The sequence below is a fragment of the Bombyx mandarina genome, chromosome 01, assembly GCF_030267445.1.
Source record: "Bombyx mandarina strain Sakado chromosome 01, ASM3026744v2".
Lineage (NCBI taxonomy): Eukaryota > Metazoa > Arthropoda > Insecta > Lepidoptera > Bombycidae > Bombyx > Bombyx mandarina.
In genome coordinates, this window is record NC_143208.1 from 19,732,832 (window position 1) to 19,752,768 (window position 19,937).

The following is a 19,937-nucleotide window of genomic DNA, read 5'->3' on the forward strand; positions in this document are numbered from 1 at the left end:
TACTAATTAATTGTCCACATAAATATAGTTAAGTTCATCCATTCTCTCATTACTTGATGAATGAGAGAATAAAATTAACATTCAAACAAAATTAACATCATGACGGAATAACGGTTATGAGGTCCCACACAAGCGAATAATAGTTCCAAATAGCCAGTGCAGTGTTGCAAGCTTAGCACTTCTCCAATCATTTTAGAAATTAATAAACCATTCGGTTCTTTTCGAGGGGAATTGTTTAATACAAAACATTTTAAAATATTAGTTTTATTTATTAAATAAATCACACCTAATGATCTTGATATTTATATGATCATTCCCTAAAAATATACGCATAGATGAACATAAATATTATTTTACAAAAGAAAATAAACCTGCTCTTGAACAATGAAGTAAAAAATGTGAAACATCTGAAGTCGATCACAGACACAATTTCACCTCAAAACACTACAATCAAAACACGGTATTCAAAAGATCAGAAGAACCGAAGCCACAGATGGAGTGGCCCTCCATGGATCATCGCGATGGTATATTAATGGTGTTGGGCCCTTGCAATGATGCGGTCCATACACCACCTCGGCGCGGACTAAGGTGGAGCGATATTTTAGAACATTATTAAATAATAAGAACATTAGAACTGTTTTTGTATATAAATACTGTAAATAAAAATAAGTTTATAATTGCATTAAAAATAATATAATATAATTCTGGTGTTTTAATTTTAGTCGTATTTCGTAGTAAAATTTGCAATTATTCAAATGGATAAAGTAAAATATAAGAATTTAATCATGTGGAATTCGTGAGCTTTGAACAAAGAAATAAAATGTTAAAATGAAATTGATAATCTGATTAAAATATTAACAAAAACTAGTACTGATTATGTTTAATATTATTTTGAATGTGGTCCCATTACCTAAAGTCCAAGTCCGTTCGTCACCAGAATGCGGGTGTATTAATCATTGCTACGCGTATTGTTGCGTGGTTCGCTCGCGCTCGCACCTCTCCACTAATGCCGTGTTTTCATATGTAGATTAAATAAATATGGACAGATGGACCACAGCTAAACACACCATCAAATGCTGAGCTTGATCAATTCTCGAAAGGTTGGAATATTATTTTCACATGTTTCTACTTAAAAAAAACATCGCGTTTTTTCATAGTTTTTTAATTTACTGCTTAAAGAAATTTTAACGTCGTAATGGTTAAAAGGTAGTAGTAACTTTGAAATATTTCACTCAATTAGTAATTTATTTATTTATTTGTATTCATTGATTCAGATGTAGCATTCCTAAAAAGAAAAAAGAAAAAAATCCTGGAAAGGTCCTCATTAGGCAAGCTATTGGTCGAACTATTACAAGCCAAACCAGACTAAAACATTGATCTAAAACCTATTTTGAGAAGAGGTGTAGTAGATACAAACAATATACGAAAACAAGGAAATTTAACTATTGAAAATTACGTAAACTAAATGAAATTCATTGTTCAAAAGTATATTTGAGTAGTTTTAGAAAAGAGTTTTTATATAATCGTCATTTGACCACAATAGTTGTGCGTTCAAATAAAACAAGCGCTCAAACCGTCTATTAATCCAACTGTTCTTTGTCGTTCTTAACCGGAGGTGTTAAATGTTTACAAGTTTCCGAGTGCCGCCATCTGTCACTGTCCAAACACATTCGGACAGACAACTGTATCGTTTTTGTATAATAAATATCAATCTAAGTAACTGCAGGCATTCATTGTTAAGGATTATCGAATTTTCAAATTAGACTCATAACCGTTTATTACTTTGCTCACTGCTTCGGTACCCAAAAAGCTAAGTTGAAAATTTGCTCAAAACCATATTAAATTTTAACCTCGTCAAAGTTTCTGATTTATATGCAGAAGGGACTGAGGGTATTATTTATAATTCCTAATATTTTTGGTACTTTTGGTAGATTCCAGTCTACAGATATAGACAGCTGCAAAAAATGCCTGATTAAGTTGTACTACATTTGGGAAGCAGTGTAATTTATTATATCGTCACGACTTGGAATCTTATTACGTTTATCAACAATAGTGAAAATCGTATATAAGATTCTTAATGCGGGTACTCAAAAAAAAACAAAATAATTAATTAAAATTAAAAAAACAAAATAATAAATCTCCGTTACGAAATTTGTGAGATTGTTGACCCAAAAAAAAACAAATTCCCAAACACCTGTAAATCTAGGCTTATAAAGCCGAATGGGTACGTTTCACTTGTACGATCTGAGCACCGTTATAAATACATGTCAATATAAACTACATCTAATAATTTATTATTTAATAATTTATGAATATAAAAACGTAAAGAAAAATCCTCAATCAATTAATGCCGGGACGATATTCATAAATAACGTTATCATTGTATTGAGTTCAACGCGTCGTCAGAAAAAATAAAAAAAAACACAAGATGGGTTTTGCTTTTCTTAAGTTTTTTTCTTCTTCTTATATTTCGGAGTTCTGTATGACCTTCTCAGGACAATCGATCGGTGACGCGAACGATGCTCGGCTTATTAAAAATATATCTCGTCATTTAGTACGTCTCGTAGTTTTATTACAAATGAAGGTTCTGTATTTAATTACTCTCCTTATGAAAATATTGTGGAATCGATTTCAATATTTTTTTTCTCCTATCTATGCTGATAGCTTTGAGAGGCTATTTCAGCTTCTCCTGACGTGTAGATGAGCTCACGGGCCTTAAGCCGGAGTGTTCCTAACACTGGCCCTAGCAAGAGCAGTGCTTCGCAGAATCTACCACCGGATCGAAAACTCAGTTGGCTGTGTTTACGAGTTAATTTGCTGGTCGAGCCCTTCGTCGCAAGCGACGGCGAGGACGGTAACCGGTGCTTGAGGTACCTAAAAGCACCGTTAATGGATCGGGAGGACCCGTAATGACATGTTTAGGGCGACGTCGACTGTTTACCATTCCGTCCACAGGATTCAGGTATGGCGATTTCAATACATTTCGTTCTAGTATAACTTTTAATTTCGTTTATAAAATCACTAGTGTATCTATTGCACAATAAATAAAATAATGTCAACGGCTGGTATCAGAAAGCTGTGCCAAGCTTAGAACTTGATATGTTAAGCATTAAACATACCAAATACAATTTCTTTCTAAGCATGCTACTTTCTAGGGAAAAATAAATGTATTTGAAAGAATTTCCCAAGTGTAAAGATACACTGCTTGCGAAAATATTTAAATTAAATTTGTGAAGATCATACTGTAGTGAAAGAATCTATGAGCTAGCTAGTGTTATTACTCACAAAACCCTAGCTCCATACAAATTATATTGTATCAAAAACTAAAATAATCTAAGTATATCTTCAAAATGTTCGCACTCCGGTACGCAGCGGCTTGGCTATGCCCCTGGCATTGCTGAAGTCCATGGGTGACGGTAACCACTCACCATTAGGTGGGCCGTATGCTCGTATGCCTACAAAGGCAATAAAAAAACTCAAACTACAACAGAAAAAAATCCAAGAGAAGTACTGGACGTCATTATAATGAAGTGATCTTCTAATTCTTCAACACAACCTTGATCCATATGGAGCTGGTATTTCCAAGAATAGTCTGAAGTAGTTTTTCTTGGACGATCGCAACCTATCGCTCCACATATCGCGTTGGGCGATTCCCTAACGCTTCCACGGAACCCTGTTCCATCGTCTCTAGAATGCCACCCGTCATCGCAGCACAAAGACACGGAGCCGCGCTCTTCTCTTGTTTATTCAATAAACAGTGTGCTGCGACCTCGCGCTCTGCCGTCACTGTAGCCTCTTATTATCCCTTTTGGTCTGTCACCAGTTGACGTGGACACGGTAGCCGATGGGCCCCTTTTGTTGTAGACTATCATACGTGCGAACTGCGTCATAATGTGGGAAATTCAACTTGAACGAAATGAAGGGGTGGGAAAAAATAAATGCTGTTAGTCTGAGATTTTGTTTATTATCTTAAATTCTTAGACGCTGTCCAAGAAAAAAGATAAGCAGTAAATCATTTGTTAACATTCACTGCGATAAACAGGAAATGTTTTTACGAATTTACTTAATTTTCTTTTATTTTAGAATTCTACAAGTAACTAACGTTCTCTATAATACTTCTAATTTTTATCCCCAGGTGATTCGGGGACTCATGCGTTCATTTTTGCTAAATAGCATAATTCGTAATACCGATAGGTAATTTGTGGAATTTAACTTTCAGAGTTCACTACACACAAACCATCTGCTCGTATTCGTAGGTAATAAAGAAAACCATGCCGCTTTCATTTATTATCATCGCAAAATCGAATTTTACGAAGCCATAAAACATTTTAGTGGCCGACTCGTGATGGATATTATACATATTGTGAAGAATTCACTCATCGGTTACACTGTTGCGAATATTACGGCATGTGTTTATGGTCTCGTATGTGCAGTGGTCCTTTTTATCCGCCTATGGACATTCAAAACGAGAGATCGTACATTTTGTGTCAGAAAATGGATTAATACTTTGATTGGGTACTAAAATACTTCTTATCTTGGTAATGAAATAGACATTTTTATTGTTTCATAAGAATTCGTCAAAACGTTAAAGCATAATTAATAACACACAGATTTTTTCATATTTTATCGTATTTATATTTAGTTATTTATTCATGATTGACACCCTATTAAGAAAATAGCTTATGTTTTGTGAGTTCTAATAACCGCTTGGCATTCAGTGAATCGGGTAGTGTAAACCTTTCCGTATGTATATTCCGTATGGCAAAAAAAAATTGAGACTATTTTTAGTTTTATACTTTACAAAACGTTAATGAGATTTTTATTTCGTTTCTAATTACTATTTCAGTATTTTACGATTTAATTTTAATTAACCTACGTTATGATTTATAAGTTTTTCGCCATTGTTGTTCATTGTTTAAAACAAAGAATTTAATTACCTAGATTTTATATTATTTTAATTTGATTTTTATTAATATGTGAGGAATGCCAAAATTTTGGTTAAAAGGTTGATTCGAAGTTGGCTGCCTCCATGGATATTTATTCTGCGAAGTCATAATACAGTACGTACAAATTATATCCATAATCGGAAACGCGCTCACGAGTACTCAAGCTTAACAGTCGAACGGGCTTGTTAATTGTCTTTTTTGTGTGTGTGTTTGTTTTATGCATGATAATTTCTAGAAGAAGTGATCTGATTTATCGCTAGAGTCGACTTTTCCTAGTAAGTGGAATCATATTATTTTCATTGAAACCGATCGATATTTAAAATATTCTAATTGTCATAAATGTATGAGTGATCCCGTGCTGCTGTTCTCTCCACGGCTAGGATGAGGGTCGTGGTTTCGATTTCCACTTCGGACACTCGTGCGACGAGCACTATATTTTCTAGGTTTCTCAATGTATCATATATATATAACTATATTAAGATAATTATCAGTCACTAATGCCTATAGTACAGGGAAGTCTAGTTTCAGAATAGGTGATAAACAGATTTAAAAATAAGTGAATTTATCCATGCGAGTAGTAAAAAAAAGGAATACGTTTTGTGTATGCAGAGTGTGTGTATTTGGTTTATTTTCGGTGTATTAAATGAATATGTATGATTTTTGTTGTATTCATAATGTAAATGTGAAACATTGTTAGCGGTGCACGGTTTTTTTAGAAAGTTTAAGAGCGGTCCACGGCGGTCTAATAAAAATGTTTGTTGATGGAAGAAACTGTAAGTACAACACTCGTTGTTACATGTTGCATTCGTCAACAAAATTTAGTAAAACGAACTGAGTATAATATCCGTCTTAGAAAACTTCTAATTTATTTACTGATGTTGGTTTTCATTTACCTGAATGAACAAAGAATGATGGTCAAAGAATCACAATATTCGCCTGCCTATAAAACGGTAACAGATGACGTAAATAAATGCTTGTTTTTTTCTATAACCATCCAGGGCGAGCTCACGATCTTCTTGATGCGCAATTCTTCAGACACAGAACGAAGTCTCAAGTGCACGACGCAATATAACGCCTGTCCAATCTTTGAAACCGGAACGCCATACTGCCTCGGGTTAGAAATAGTCGGGTGCTGGTACCTACCCGGGCGGGTTCACCAGCCGTTCTACCACAAGTCATTAAGCAAATTTATAAAATTTGCGCATTGCAAAATGCCGTTTGTATTGAAGAAAGAAGATTCAATATGCTTTCTTCAATAGAAAGACCTATAAATAATACAAATAATTTTTGCAACGTCGATGTTCCAATAGGTTAGAATATTGATGTAATCGCATAATGAAAGCATGGCCCGTCCGTCTCAAAAGATTAATCCTGAGTTTACAAAAACAAAACGTTTATAATCTCTTAAGTGGTAGAATACACATCTAATTTGGATCATATTAAATGACCACTAACCATTAACCTTAACAATATAGTATTATAACCGTTTTGTAAAACCATTTAAACACAAAAAAAAAACAATAAAATGTAAAGATAACGTAAATTTCTCCAGTTATTGCTTCTAATAAAATGGTTCTAGTAATAAACACGCGTAGGAAATGTTTCCTATCCCTATAACTATAAATGTCGTAAAATATTTGCTGAACGTCAGATGTTTAAATAATTTATAATTTACGACACAAAATATGTTTTGTTAATTCAATGAGCAGCAATCGTAAAAATGCTAAGTGAAGTTCATAATTTAGAGCGATAAAAATCAAATAGCAATAAGATACCGTGATTCGGAATAGTTGTGCCACAAAGTCGCGCGATCCGGCGCGGGCGGTCCGTCTCTTTGGTATCAGGCCACAGCTCGATGATCCAATTGACGTAATGGCAACTTCACTCTACATTATTTGATATTTGTTCCATTGTTGGATGGATGTATTCCTAGTCCATAGGCATCACAAAATGAAGCATGGGGACGAAATCTTAATTGCATTTCTTAAGGACTCTCTCAAACCGGAACGGATTATTGCATCGTGGCAGGAATAGGCAGCATGGTGGGCTCAGAATTAGTGCCACCACCAGTAACTACAGGTAGAGCCTATCGCAGTGCGCTGGTTTAATACATAGAGAATATAGCCACCTGTTCTCCAGAGAACCTCTTAGTTGCCTTTTACAATAACAATTAAAAGAGGTGTAGATAATTCTAGATACTACAAGTATTATAGACTGATAACACAAAATCAAACAAGCGTGTTTACATAATGTCCAATAAACTCGTCTCTACAACCATTATAACCATAATCTGCAGCTAGTTTTTCATGTAACTGAAAAAACTGTTCTGTGAAATATACGAAAAAATTATATATTTTAATCTCGTTAATATTATGTAAGAAAATGTTGTATTTAAGTCGGGATACTAAACGAAATTGAAAAGGTTTTAATCGTGTCTGCGTCACGTGACAGTCCTCAAATACACCAAATAAATGTAATTCGCAAGCTCTGAATTATGAAATCGTTTTGTAAGACGAGAATACGAGCAATGTGGCAGCGAGGCGGCGCGGCTCGGCGGGGCGCCCGCGACTACACTTTAGCCTACAAAGCGCCGCCCTCGTGCCAAGACACGTGAAACATGTTTCATTGAACAAATCGAAATACGTCCAGTATTCTAAATGTTATATAATATTGCCCTTCGTTAATTCTGTATTGCTATAATACATTAGTTCGCAGCTCAAATCGATTTGAATATGTTGCAGCGTAATGCCATTCTCAGTTATTTCATTAAATTCCAATATAACGAGCAGTAAACCTGTTAATAGGCGATATACTGTACCGATACCTCAGGATTATAGTGCAATTTAACTTGAAACTTTTAGTCCCTTGTATACAAGGACCCCGAAATACTCACAGTTTGTATTTCAAATGACCAAAAGTTAACGTAAAGCTTTTTTAATTTATTTCTTCGACAGGTTCTACTTCGTTTTATTACAGTTGAAATAGTATCTTTATTTCATAAATATATTTGGAATTATAGTAATGTGATGACGATGTAATGGTAATCCAGGCACTTATTAGAAGAATTCCTGTCTTGGGGCTGATGAATATGCTGGAGTCTACTGGAGGTAGTCGTTCGATCGATATAAAGTTTATCCGTGTTGGTTACTAGCTGTGGTCAGTCGAATTAGAATTTTACAACAGACCGCCTGCCTGGCTTAAACCCTGAGTGGAAATGGACGGACGGCTTATGGATCGATTCGAAATCGCGATTGGAATTAGCGAAAGGAGTACAATATTACCGCTAGACTACTACTACTACTACTGCGCATAGATCTCTGAGAAATAGCAGCTAAGACCTGAAAAAAATAATATTTATTTGCTTAAAAAAAAAAAAACCTATTATTTACTTTGTAAAGCCCTCGTGCACACGTATCTAATGATGTGCCAGGCTGTGATGCGGACCCTCGGTTGAAATACGTTTCTGTCCACCTTTTTTTTATTGCTTAGATGGGTGGACGAGCTCACAGCCCACCTGATGTTAAGAGGTTACTAGAGCCCATAGACATCCACAACGTAAATGCGCCACCCACCTTGAGATATAAGTTCTAAGGTCTCAAGTATATTCACAACGGCTGCCCCACTCTTCAAACCGAAACGCATTACTGCTTCACGGCAGAAATGGGCAGGGTGGTGGTACCCACCCGCGCGGACTCACAAGAGGACTCCTACCACCACATGCGACTTCTACGTTGACATAGGTATGTCAACATATGAAAGAATAAAACGCGAACGTTTATGTTTTGACAATTACTGGGAGCGGGGGCACGGAAACAGCAATACGCTCTCGTTTGAAGTGTCACAGAAACGTTATTTAATTGTAAGCAGCCCTCACGAGAGCTTCATGGCAATACCTTAAGGTGTGTGGCGGAATCGCGTCGCGGTGTCTATGAGCCCCTGCCGCTTAGCATCGCGACGATCATACGTATGTATATTGTTCATTTTATGACAAGAAGAAAATACGAATTGAAAGCAAAAGCGAACTCAGGTTTATGTTTTTTACAGCATCACCATGACTCCTTGGCGATTTAAAGGCCTGTTGAGCAGAAAATAGGCATTATAATTAACTATATTTTGTCAAATCTTAATGACATTGACAAGGGCATTTTTCGTTACGCTTAAATGAGAGTTTTTTATTGCTTAGTTGGGTGGACGAGCTCACAGCTCACCTGGTGCTAAGGCTGGAGCCCACAGACATCAACAACGTAAACCTTAAGTCATGATTCGTAAGTCTCAGTTTCATAGTACAATGGCTGCTCCACCTTTCGAACCGAAACGCATTACAGTTTCATGACAGAAATAGACCGGTTGGCGGCATCTTCCACCAGTAAAAATATGAGACATACTCGAAAGGCTTGCTAAATAAATGTATGTAAAATATAAAGGAATAGCTGTTGTACCACCCTTCGAATTGGAACGCGAGGCTGCCAAGCGGTAGATACAGACATAACGTTAATATTTATCGAGTCGACTTTCGAAAAATATGCTACCACTGATCTACGCAAAATTATAAGTTTCACAACTTGATTTTATACTTTTTTTGTTATGTAATAAAATGAGTTCTGACTCGGTTCAAACGAGTGCTTACCGTAAAACTATGACTAAGCCGCACGCCTTTTTTGTTAAACCTAAATATGTTACAGTTTTGTGGGATAAAAGACAATTAGAAAAACATTTGATTGGAGCTGAGAAATACCTTTTTTATTATTGCCCTTGTAGGCAGACGAGCATACGACCCACCTGATGGTGAGTGGTTACCGTCACCCATATACTTCAGCAATGCCAGGGGCAGAGCCAAGCCGCTGCCTACCGCTTAATACTCTCCACAAGCGTCTCTTGAAAGCGGACATGTCATAGCGCTCGGGAAACACCGTGGAGGGGAGCTTATTCCGTAGCCGGATGGTGCGTGGCAAAAAAGACCTCTGGAAACGCACCTTATTCTTATTTTATATTGGTTAAAATATTATTTATTAGATGATCGTTGATGTCTTTCATATTGAAACTAAACTATGAACGGACAACGTCCGTGTTCTCTTCGGTCCTATAAAACGATTGATTTGAAACTTGGTATAATTATTTTTAACATTTCTGAAACAATTTTCGGTGCAGTTTTTTATTATTTTTTATTGCTAAGATACGTGGACGAACTCACAGCACAAGTGATGTCAGGTGGTTTCCGGGGCCCATACACATCTACAACGTAAATGCCGCCACCCACCTTGGGATACAACGGCTGCCCCACCATTCAAACCGAAACGCATTACTGCTTCACGACAGAAATAGGTAGAGTGGAGGTGCCTACCACCAGTAGTAGTACAACAAACAATTACATATGAGTAGTTTTAACAATAATATTATATAATATTTCATACTAAAGTCATACAACGTTTTATTACAGACGGAGACAGAGCATTCTGTGGCCTTCACAATCTATCTTCAAGATCTACTCTCGGTTCTTTTAGGCACTCCAAGCACCGGTCACCGTCCTCGTCGAACCGTTCGCTTGCGATGAAGGGCTCGACGAGCGAATTAACCCATAGACACAGCCCGCTGAGTTTCTCGTCGGATCTTCTCAATGGGTCACGTTTCCGATCCGGTGGTAGATTCTGCGAAGCACTGCTCTTGCTAGAGTCAGTGTTAGCAACACTCCGGTTTGAGCCCCGTGAGCTCACCTACAAACGTTAGGGCGAAGCTGAAATAGCCTCTCAAGGCTATCAACATAAACAGGAAAAAAGTAATTAGATGCAAACGCGTTAAAGAATTAAATCTAAACCACAGACACAACCCGTTGCGTTTCCCGCCGGAACATCTCAGTGGATCGCGATTCCAAACCTGTTGTAGATTCAGCATGCTGCTCTTGCTAGGGCTAGTGTTAGCAAATTCTCTCAGGCTGAGCCCTGTGAGTTCGCCTATCAAACCGGTAAAGCTGGAATACCTCCTGAGATTAGGTAGAAAAGAAAAAAAAACCTGTAGAGCATATAGATACGTACCTACAAACATAGTTATAAAACGAACAAAGTAATAAATTAGGATATTTTAGTTTGTTATCTTATAATAAGCTCCTAAACTACTTATCTTGTTTTCGCAAATGAAATTCCTATTCAATGCGTCTTAACAAATAAACTTTATGAAAAAATTTAATAAAAAAAAATCAAGCATCCGACTGATTTTATGCTTCAACGACATAAAACTCAGCTTACCGGATAAGCATATTATAAGAAACGTAAAATTACAGAAAGATATCTTTCAAATAGCTGTTACATTTCTTTATAATAAAATTACCAATGTTTCCCACACAAATAATTATCTTTAACGATAATAAACGACGCTCGCTTTTCTTAATGTGATCCTTAAAGATGTCATCAGAAGGTTATCTAGAATGTTGTACACACCCAAAAACGATTTGGCTTTAATTCAATAAGTTGACGAAACATCGATATTAATGACGTCACACGTAAAATTATAGCGTATTTCTAAGAGACGGGTAGACTGGTAGACGAATGAGAAGATATATATTCTTACCCGCCTTATAATTAGCTAAAGGAAAGATTCATTCACGTTGTGATATCAATTGGGTGTTCGTATGTGTGTAAACTAACACCAATGAGAGAAACTGTAGAAAGTATTTATAAAAAATTCACGGAGGCTACGACTGTAGTGGCATATGACACTAATTATTGTTAAGTTTTATTGGTTCACCAATCAACGCGTTCATAAATTAGTGTTTTATTTTCTTAAATTTTTGTCTGCCCTTAGATCTTAAGCCTTCTTATTTGTTGAGATAATAAAAAGGTATTTTTTAAATAACTTCCAAACCTCAAAATACTGTTGGTTTCTTTCGGAATCAAAATCTAGAACCTTTATATTACATACGACATAATATTTTAAATTAAAATAGAGTCAGTCACAATTCCGCATACAGTATATTAGCAAAAACACGTAGGTATTTGTGATGAAAAGGGATATGTTTATTTCATAATTTTTTCATTTAATCTATAATACTTTAGTAAATAAATACGCTACCTTTTAATGCAAAGCTATACAGACAAAGGTGATCAGTATGTTCACATTTTTATCATCTTTCATTGTGACTGTGATAAAAGATGATTAGGGATGAAAAAAACATGATCATAAATGAGCAAGTTACTACCAGCAGTAAGAACACGAAATAAACTTTATGTTATTTATTTTAGCGATTGTAGCGAAATCATCAACTCTGACAGGCGAACACGATATACTTATATATTATATACGACATGAAAAATACAACTAACAGGACTCTTATCATACTAATCTGAAGTCCGTCTTACAAAAGGCCTGGTTTGGTCTACTAGTACCATTACTAACAAATGATCGACTACAAATATACATATCCAGATTTCCTTCATCACCAATTATTATTAATTAAAACGAATAAATGAACTCATCTATTAATTGTGAGCTTGACACGGCCGTTTGGTTGTATTTATAAGATTATAAAAAGGACTCGTTGTACGCTTCCAGTTGTTATAGTTATAAAATCTAACAGAGAAAAATAGAATCCACCATAAACCTTCTTTGAGTTAGCAGGCAACAGTGTAATAATCTAGGTTCAATGCACGAAGGTTACCACATTGTAATGCGAATTTATTCAACCCTAACTCGATCTAGCTTCGAACTATAAAAGCCGGATTTAAATACAACAAAAGGCAACTATCTCCTTTCTGTACTTAAGCTTAAGGTTTCTTTTCCTTTTGCTTCCTTCTGTCATTTAACTTTACATTTCCTATCGATTTTTGAATGCATAAACAATCTTCGCCATGTTTGTAAAAAATATGCATGTGTCTTATTGAATATTTTTTGAACCTTCAATGTTCAAATTTTAATGGAATGTGCAATGTGAAGATATCTAACAGGCATGACACGATCATATATTTAGCTTGCTGTTTTTTATTATTTATTCAAATTGGTCTCACTGACAGAGTACTTGTGTAATTCGTAAACTTGTTGTCTTTGAAGTAAGTAATTTCTCTTCTTTATTGTGAAATGTGAAGCTAATGTTGTGTCAATTTAATATTTAAAATTTGGCGGCTTAGACAAAATGTTGCCAAACAACATGGAACAATATGGATAAAAATAAAAATAAACGCCTCAACTAAACTTTATGAACGAGAATAAAGAAAAACTTCGGCTTTTTATAAATTTAATTGTTTGTATGAGATGCGTCCTCCTCCATGGGTACAAACAGAAAGGATTTCGCGTAACCGGAGGGCAGTATTTAGTAATAAACTATAAAATCTTAATATCTCGTTTATATGTATGGAGGATCTAATTTATTTAAACAATTCTAATTTAAATTCGGAGTGTACGAAAATTACACGCCTCGTGAAGAATGAAGTACCTACGCCGTATTCTGCTTTAAATACTCATCTAATTATGTTGTAGTTTCATATTTTTATGTTATTGTTTCAAAGGGAAAAACTTGGTCAATATATCATTTCATTTTATGATTTGTACTGTTTAAAATATTCGTACAACTAATAGTAACAGAACATTTAGAGTTTTATGTGTTTTTTACTATAATCCAAATTTAAATATTTGCAAACATATATTTGACAAAAAAGAACACTTTTTTAATACGATTCTGCGCCTATCAAACACATTCAGCAGATTTTATTCATTAACAAATTGAAAATATCGGTGGTAATAGATATTAAAAATAGTTTTCAATAGTGTTGCCACTATTGTGATCCTCAATACCTTTCATCTATGTTTCGATTTGTAATGTTAGATAATAACAGAAATACTTAAGTGTGCTTGAAAAATTTATTAAAAGTAATGAATAATTGTGATTGGTCTTTAAACATATTTAGAGGGAAGGCATAATTCAGGGAAAACACAAAATTCGAAGATCAAGGAACACAAACGTGACACGTTCTTCAACAGCAGATTGCTCAACAAACGAAGCGAGTAACCGCAAAATATTGAATTAGTAGAAACTTGCCTTCATTTCCAGCTTAACGCCCAACACTTTGCCGTTTACTTCAGCCCACAAAACAAAACAACATCAACATCGGCTCTGCACTAAGTTTCTCCGTTCAAACACCCCGTCCATTAGAACACTAGATCTAACATTCGGATATACGGACGGCCACGCGGCTTCACTCGGCGAACGCTGTGTTTCGACTAAGTTTTTACAGAGGTCGAGGCGTTGCTCAAAACAGGCCCCGGCTGCACCCGAACCAGCTATTGGACGATCGAAATCTACGAAGGCGTGGTCAGGGGGCTTATAGTCCACACCGTCTATGTACGAGGTCGTGTGGCAAAATCCCTGCCAGAATTATAGGTGCTCTTTTAGCCAGATACCACGTTTTTGCGTATCGATGTCGGGGCCCAATTATAAGGACAGTTCGTGTAGAGTTTTATCAAATTATTAAATTGTCCGACGTCCGTCACTCGGTTAGTGGGGGCTTTTGAATAGGTGGATCGAAGTACAGCTTTTAGTTGTCAGTATTATTGTGCTGTCGTTGTTTTGGAACGGCGTCATTTGATGTGATCGATTCCAGGTTTATTTTGAAGTCCTTGTTAAGTAAGGGTTTCGAAAAATGAAAAATAAAAAGCAAATAGTATGCAAGTCCAATTGATAATAAGACCCTTACAGCGCATTCAAACTATAAATTCGACTTAAAATAATTAAAAAATTGAGAAATCGAAAAGGTTTTTAAGTTTTTCAATACTTTAAATTAAACTATAATTACTGACATTTTATATTTACACAAAACCACTACGTTAAAATAAAATGAAATATGTTTGCCAAAAATCTTGTGGCGCCGCTATTTAGTGTCCAGTAATCTTATTTATTTTAATATATTATTTTGGAGTTTTTGAATATCGTATAATATTCTTGGTTAAGATCTGTTAAAGTTTAATTCGTTCGAATCTCGATGTTGGATCGTTATACGACCAATAACAAAGTTTTAAGTGTAAATCTTGAGATTTCTTCAAAAAATCGCTTTTCTCCTTAGACATCTGTTACTCAGAAAACTCTAAGAAAACAATATGTTTACTCTTACTTGCTTTAACATAATCCCCTAGCACGTTGACGCGGCTGCAAGCCAACTCTTCCGTTCGCGATCAAACAAGGTGAATCTCCACTCATTGAAACTTATTTTACGTTTTACTACAATCGTATCTGCAATTATGAAGTCGTCGTGGCCTAACGGATAAGACGTCCTGTGCATTCGTGTTGAGCGATGTATCGGTGTTCGAATCTCAGGGGGGGACTAATTAGTCTAATGAAATACGTACTGATCAAATGTTCACGATTGATTTCCACGGTGAAGGAATAACATCGTGTAATAAAAATGAAACCCGCAAAATTATAATTTGCGTAATTACTGGTGGTAGGACCTCTTGTGAGTCCGCGCGGGTGGATACCACCACCCTGCCCATTTCTGCCGTGAAGCAGTAATGCGTTTCGGTTTGAAGGGTGGGGCAGCCGTTGTAACTATACTTGAGACCTTAGAACTTATATCTCAAGGTGGGTGGCGCATTTACGTTGTGGATGTCTATGGGCTCCAGTAACCACTTAACACCAGGTGGGCTGTGAGCTCGTCCATCCATCTAAGCAATAAATAAAAAATAAAAACCAAACGATGAATACACAAAAATATTGAAAGTTACACATACATTCTTAATCTAATATAAATCCCTGGTAAAACCAACAAATAAATGGTTATCATATACCTACAATTTCACTTGATATCTTAATATTTCAATAAACGATCGCCTATTTGTCCTATGTGTTACGATTGATCGCATGTGGCGATGAAATAATATAAAGCCTTATTAACCTTATTAAGCCATTATACATTAAATGGGCATGTATTAACTTAATTTACAATGATTACGAGATGTCTGTCATGAGAGATTTGATGGTGTTCTATCGTTTCTTCTTAATTTAAGAAAATAAACAAGATTCGGTACTATCTTATGTTCTCAAGAACTGCAATCTTTATTGTTGCTTATAACTCTTTAACCTGGTGCTTTTAAGTTAATATTAATTATTTTCAAATTCCATTTCCTAGAAGAAAGGTTTAATCTTCATTTCTCACCTAAATAGAGTATTGAAGATGTATTGAAAGGTAGGCAGATATACTGTTTCCGTATTTAATCGCAATTGCTAGTAACGCCCGAACATAAAATGTCTTCTGAAATAAAATCACTGGTCTTTGGTAGTGCAAACTTAAATTTACTTAAACTCAAACCAAAATGGATTAGTATTGCAAAATCTTAAATACAATCTTGTATTGAAGCGAAAGCATAAATCATCATGACTGAACTCGACAGAAAGACTGATATTTGCCAAAAAAAATTCAGAAAAGCTCAAATGAAAAATGTTTAGTAACGCAGTCGTTACTCGCACATTATTATTGGACTACAGCAGACGATATATTGGCTTAAACAAAACCGTTGTCTGTGTCATTATTAATGGCAATACATGCCAATTACGAGCGCTCGTGAACATATCTCACGCTACGACTTTGAAATACTAAACGTTAATCTGCTTTCGAACACAAAAGGCGACTGAAGTGAGGCCCTCGTTTCTAAGAGTCAGCGTAAAATCATTTAAAATCTTAGTTGCACGTTGAGTTTTTACTCGAGACTTCATTACACAGCCTGAATTGTCCCGTAATACCTGGAATCGTTTCTACGAATCGCTGAGTGTGGCGATTTAAGGATTATGTATAAAATGACGACACAATGAGTGCTGCACGACACGTTAGAGTTCCTGGTTATGTTTTATAGTGACTTAGAATTAATTCGATCCCTGTTCGTTATTGGAATAAGGTTTTGTTTGTGAATTGACCTTTGTTGAATTGGTGATGTTTAACGGTACCCTTAAAATGGCACCACTCATTCACTCTCTGTTACTATACTGTCACTGCTATGTTCCCGGAACCTATGTTATGTTAACGGTATCATACCTTCGTTGAATAGATCTCAACAACTGCATAAAGTTTCAAATTAAAGGAACCATGAAATAAGGATATTATTGTTTATTTTTATATTACAGATAATATATTTAAACTATTAATATACGTTATATTATCTTATTATACCTTGAAATGAGCAATTCTTGTATATTAATATATATATGTATATAATCTGAATCTGGGAAACGGCTCCAACGATTTTCATAAAATATAGTATGGGGGGGATTTCGGCGGCGATAAATCGATCTAGCTACGATTTATTTTCAGAAAATGTTGTTTTATACGTGTTTTCAATAATCAACTCTTCCCGACATCTATTGGCGAATAATAATACTATTTTTCTTAATTGAGGGCAACTAACCGCTTTAAAGACACAACAAGATGACGTTAACAAAAAAAAACTGAGCAAAGCTCGGTCATCATCTAGTAATAATTAACAAACTCCACGGTTCTTTGAAGATTGTTAAATTAATTAGAGTAAACTTCTGAAGACAATATTTTATCGAGACTTTTTAGTAAATGCGTCAAACCCAACGTAAACTCATTCGATTGTTACCTCTATATTTGAAAACTGGCATTAATTCATAAAGTACCATTGTGATCACATCCTAAACGTTGTAAGTTGCAGATTACTGTTACTGCAGTTGAGCAATCACGGTCGGCCGCTCCACAAAACTCCCCCGGCTTAGCGACGTCGAGTGGGTAATGGTGCCGCTCCCGGGTCGAGACACGTGACATATTCACAAGTGGAACACACTAATGACACTATGTTCCACTTGGATTATGATCCAATTAGACTGTGGTCATCCGATTCTTGATAATCGCCGAACTTCATGTTTTATGTTAAATTTGCACAGGAGTATCAATTGATTGCCAAATAAACTATTTAAACTACCACATAATAGGGCTAAACGTGATAATTTAAAATATAATATGATCAAATTGTGATAAAAAGTGTTATTTTAAAATATTGTACCTACGTACATAATTTGATAAAACTGAACTTATTTCTAATCCCAATCCCAATAGTAATGCTGGAGTGTCATAGTATATATGGGACTTTACTATCTTTTTGTTGCTAAGATAGTTGAACGTGCTCACGCCTCACCTGCTGTTAAATAGTCACCGGCGCTCATAGACATCAACCTCATTAATTTCACCGTTCATCTGGAGACATGAGTTCTAAGTCTCAATTTTTATAGTAGAACGGCTGCCCTTCAAACCGAAATGCATTACTACTTCATGGCAGAAATAAGCAGTGTGGTGGTACCCACCCACAAGCGAGGGCTCAGATGACATCTTACAACCAGTAAAATAAATAAAACAAGTACATAAAATATGTATTTCTTGATATTGTGGGCGTATGGTGAGTAGTCGTGCAAAGAAATTGCGTAGCTCGAAACAATGACAGTTCGGAGACGTTTTCACTCTTCTTAAATCAACTAATCTGTTTCGATTCCACTCGAGCGATGACACCTCGACTCTGTCAAGCACAACCGCCGAAGTGAGCTGATGTTTGACGAGTGGTTGCGGCTCGCATCTACTAGGTGGCACGCTTTCGCTTTGTCTTTCGTAGCGACATATATATTACATGATACCTACTAAATTATTTTTCCATATTCCTGTTTTTTGTCTGTAATAGTAATCTATTCACCTTTTTCCTAGGCAATATTCTCGACGGCTCTCCCATTGTTACTAGCGCTAGAGACCTTATTATAATTCCACAAAAATTATTAAAACATTCGGATCTTGCTGACTAGATTAGAGAAAGATATCGTCACAGAACCATTACACCCTCGCCACGAATCTGATAAGAAGGCCCTATCAATTAGATTCTAGATTTCCGCACACGTAAAAAAAATATTATTAAATTATTATATGTCAAATTATAATCTAAATAATAAGCAATGCGTACGTAAATATTTATCACAGTATTTATTCTAGCAGTGAAATTTAAAAGTAAAAAACGAACGTTGATTTCCTCAAAAAATGATGGTAATATTCAAAAAGATGAATGCGATGAAGATGATGAAAGCTATTAGTTGATTGACCAACCAATTCAAATATTTCCAATTGATTAATTGGGGTAAGGACATTAATAATTTCAAAATATCCGCTATCAATTCAACCAAACAAAATCGAAAATCAAGATTCCCCCTTCAAAAGTGTAAAATAACGGAAGCTACCAAACCGTCGGGAGGCTGCGGGCAATTACCCCACGCAGTCCCCTGCAGGAACGAGGGGCCTTTCGCATTTTTAATTCAGCCATCAAAAAGACTTTTTTACGTACATTTTGATGTACCGAACACGCCCACCGGAAAGATCGATTCGTCTTGTTAGGTTCGTCTATTTGCAAGTATAATTTTTCGAACTACTGGCTTTTAACAGCGAATGACGTCGTTTTTATACAGTCCAAGCGTTTTAGGTTGAATGCAGGGCTTAATAATTCAGAAGTTAATGTGTCTGACCTTTATACTAGACATAAATTACGTGTTTCGTGACTTGTATACTATATCTGAAACCGCGTGGTTCAAGGAATTTTCAATTTGGAGAACGATTAGTTCGATATTAAAACGGTTTATTTAGAGACATTTCCTATAAGATAAAACTGTTCGACTCCAAACTTTTTAAGTTCATGGGAACGTATGTAGATGATTTTTACTTGGTTACTTTGTACTTGGTAATGTTTGAGATTGAGGTTATCAAAGTAAATAACTGATAACATGACAATATCCCACATCAGAATACCGAATAAAAGACTCATGAAACAAGCAATTTCACTTTTTCGAAATATTTAGAACTTTATCGTTAAACTTACTCTATTCGTTAACAATATTGTGACTTAGAAAATTTCTTTCAATTCAACATCTTTAACTAACAATAAGTATCCGTTGTTGATATTGTGTTAGCTAAACCATCTCTAATAAATAATTAAAAAATCCGCACTACACCAAGAGCATGGATATCCCGTATTTTA

General features: G+C 35.5%; 1 protein-coding gene across 1 annotated transcript in view; it reads right to left on the reverse strand.

Annotated features, from left to right (window-relative positions):
* The window catches only part of Awh (LIM/homeobox protein arrowhead), a 67,075-nt gene extending 52,923 nt beyond the window's left edge, over positions 1–14,152 (reverse strand). The window contains exon 1 of the mRNA XM_028171024.2: positions 13,969–14,152. Coding sequence (XP_028026825.1) covers positions 13,969–13,974 — 6 coding nt within the window. The 5' untranslated portion in view covers positions 13,975–14,152. The remainder of the gene's footprint in view (positions 1–13,968) is intronic.
* Between the last annotated feature and the right edge of the window lie 5,785 nt (positions 14,153–19,937).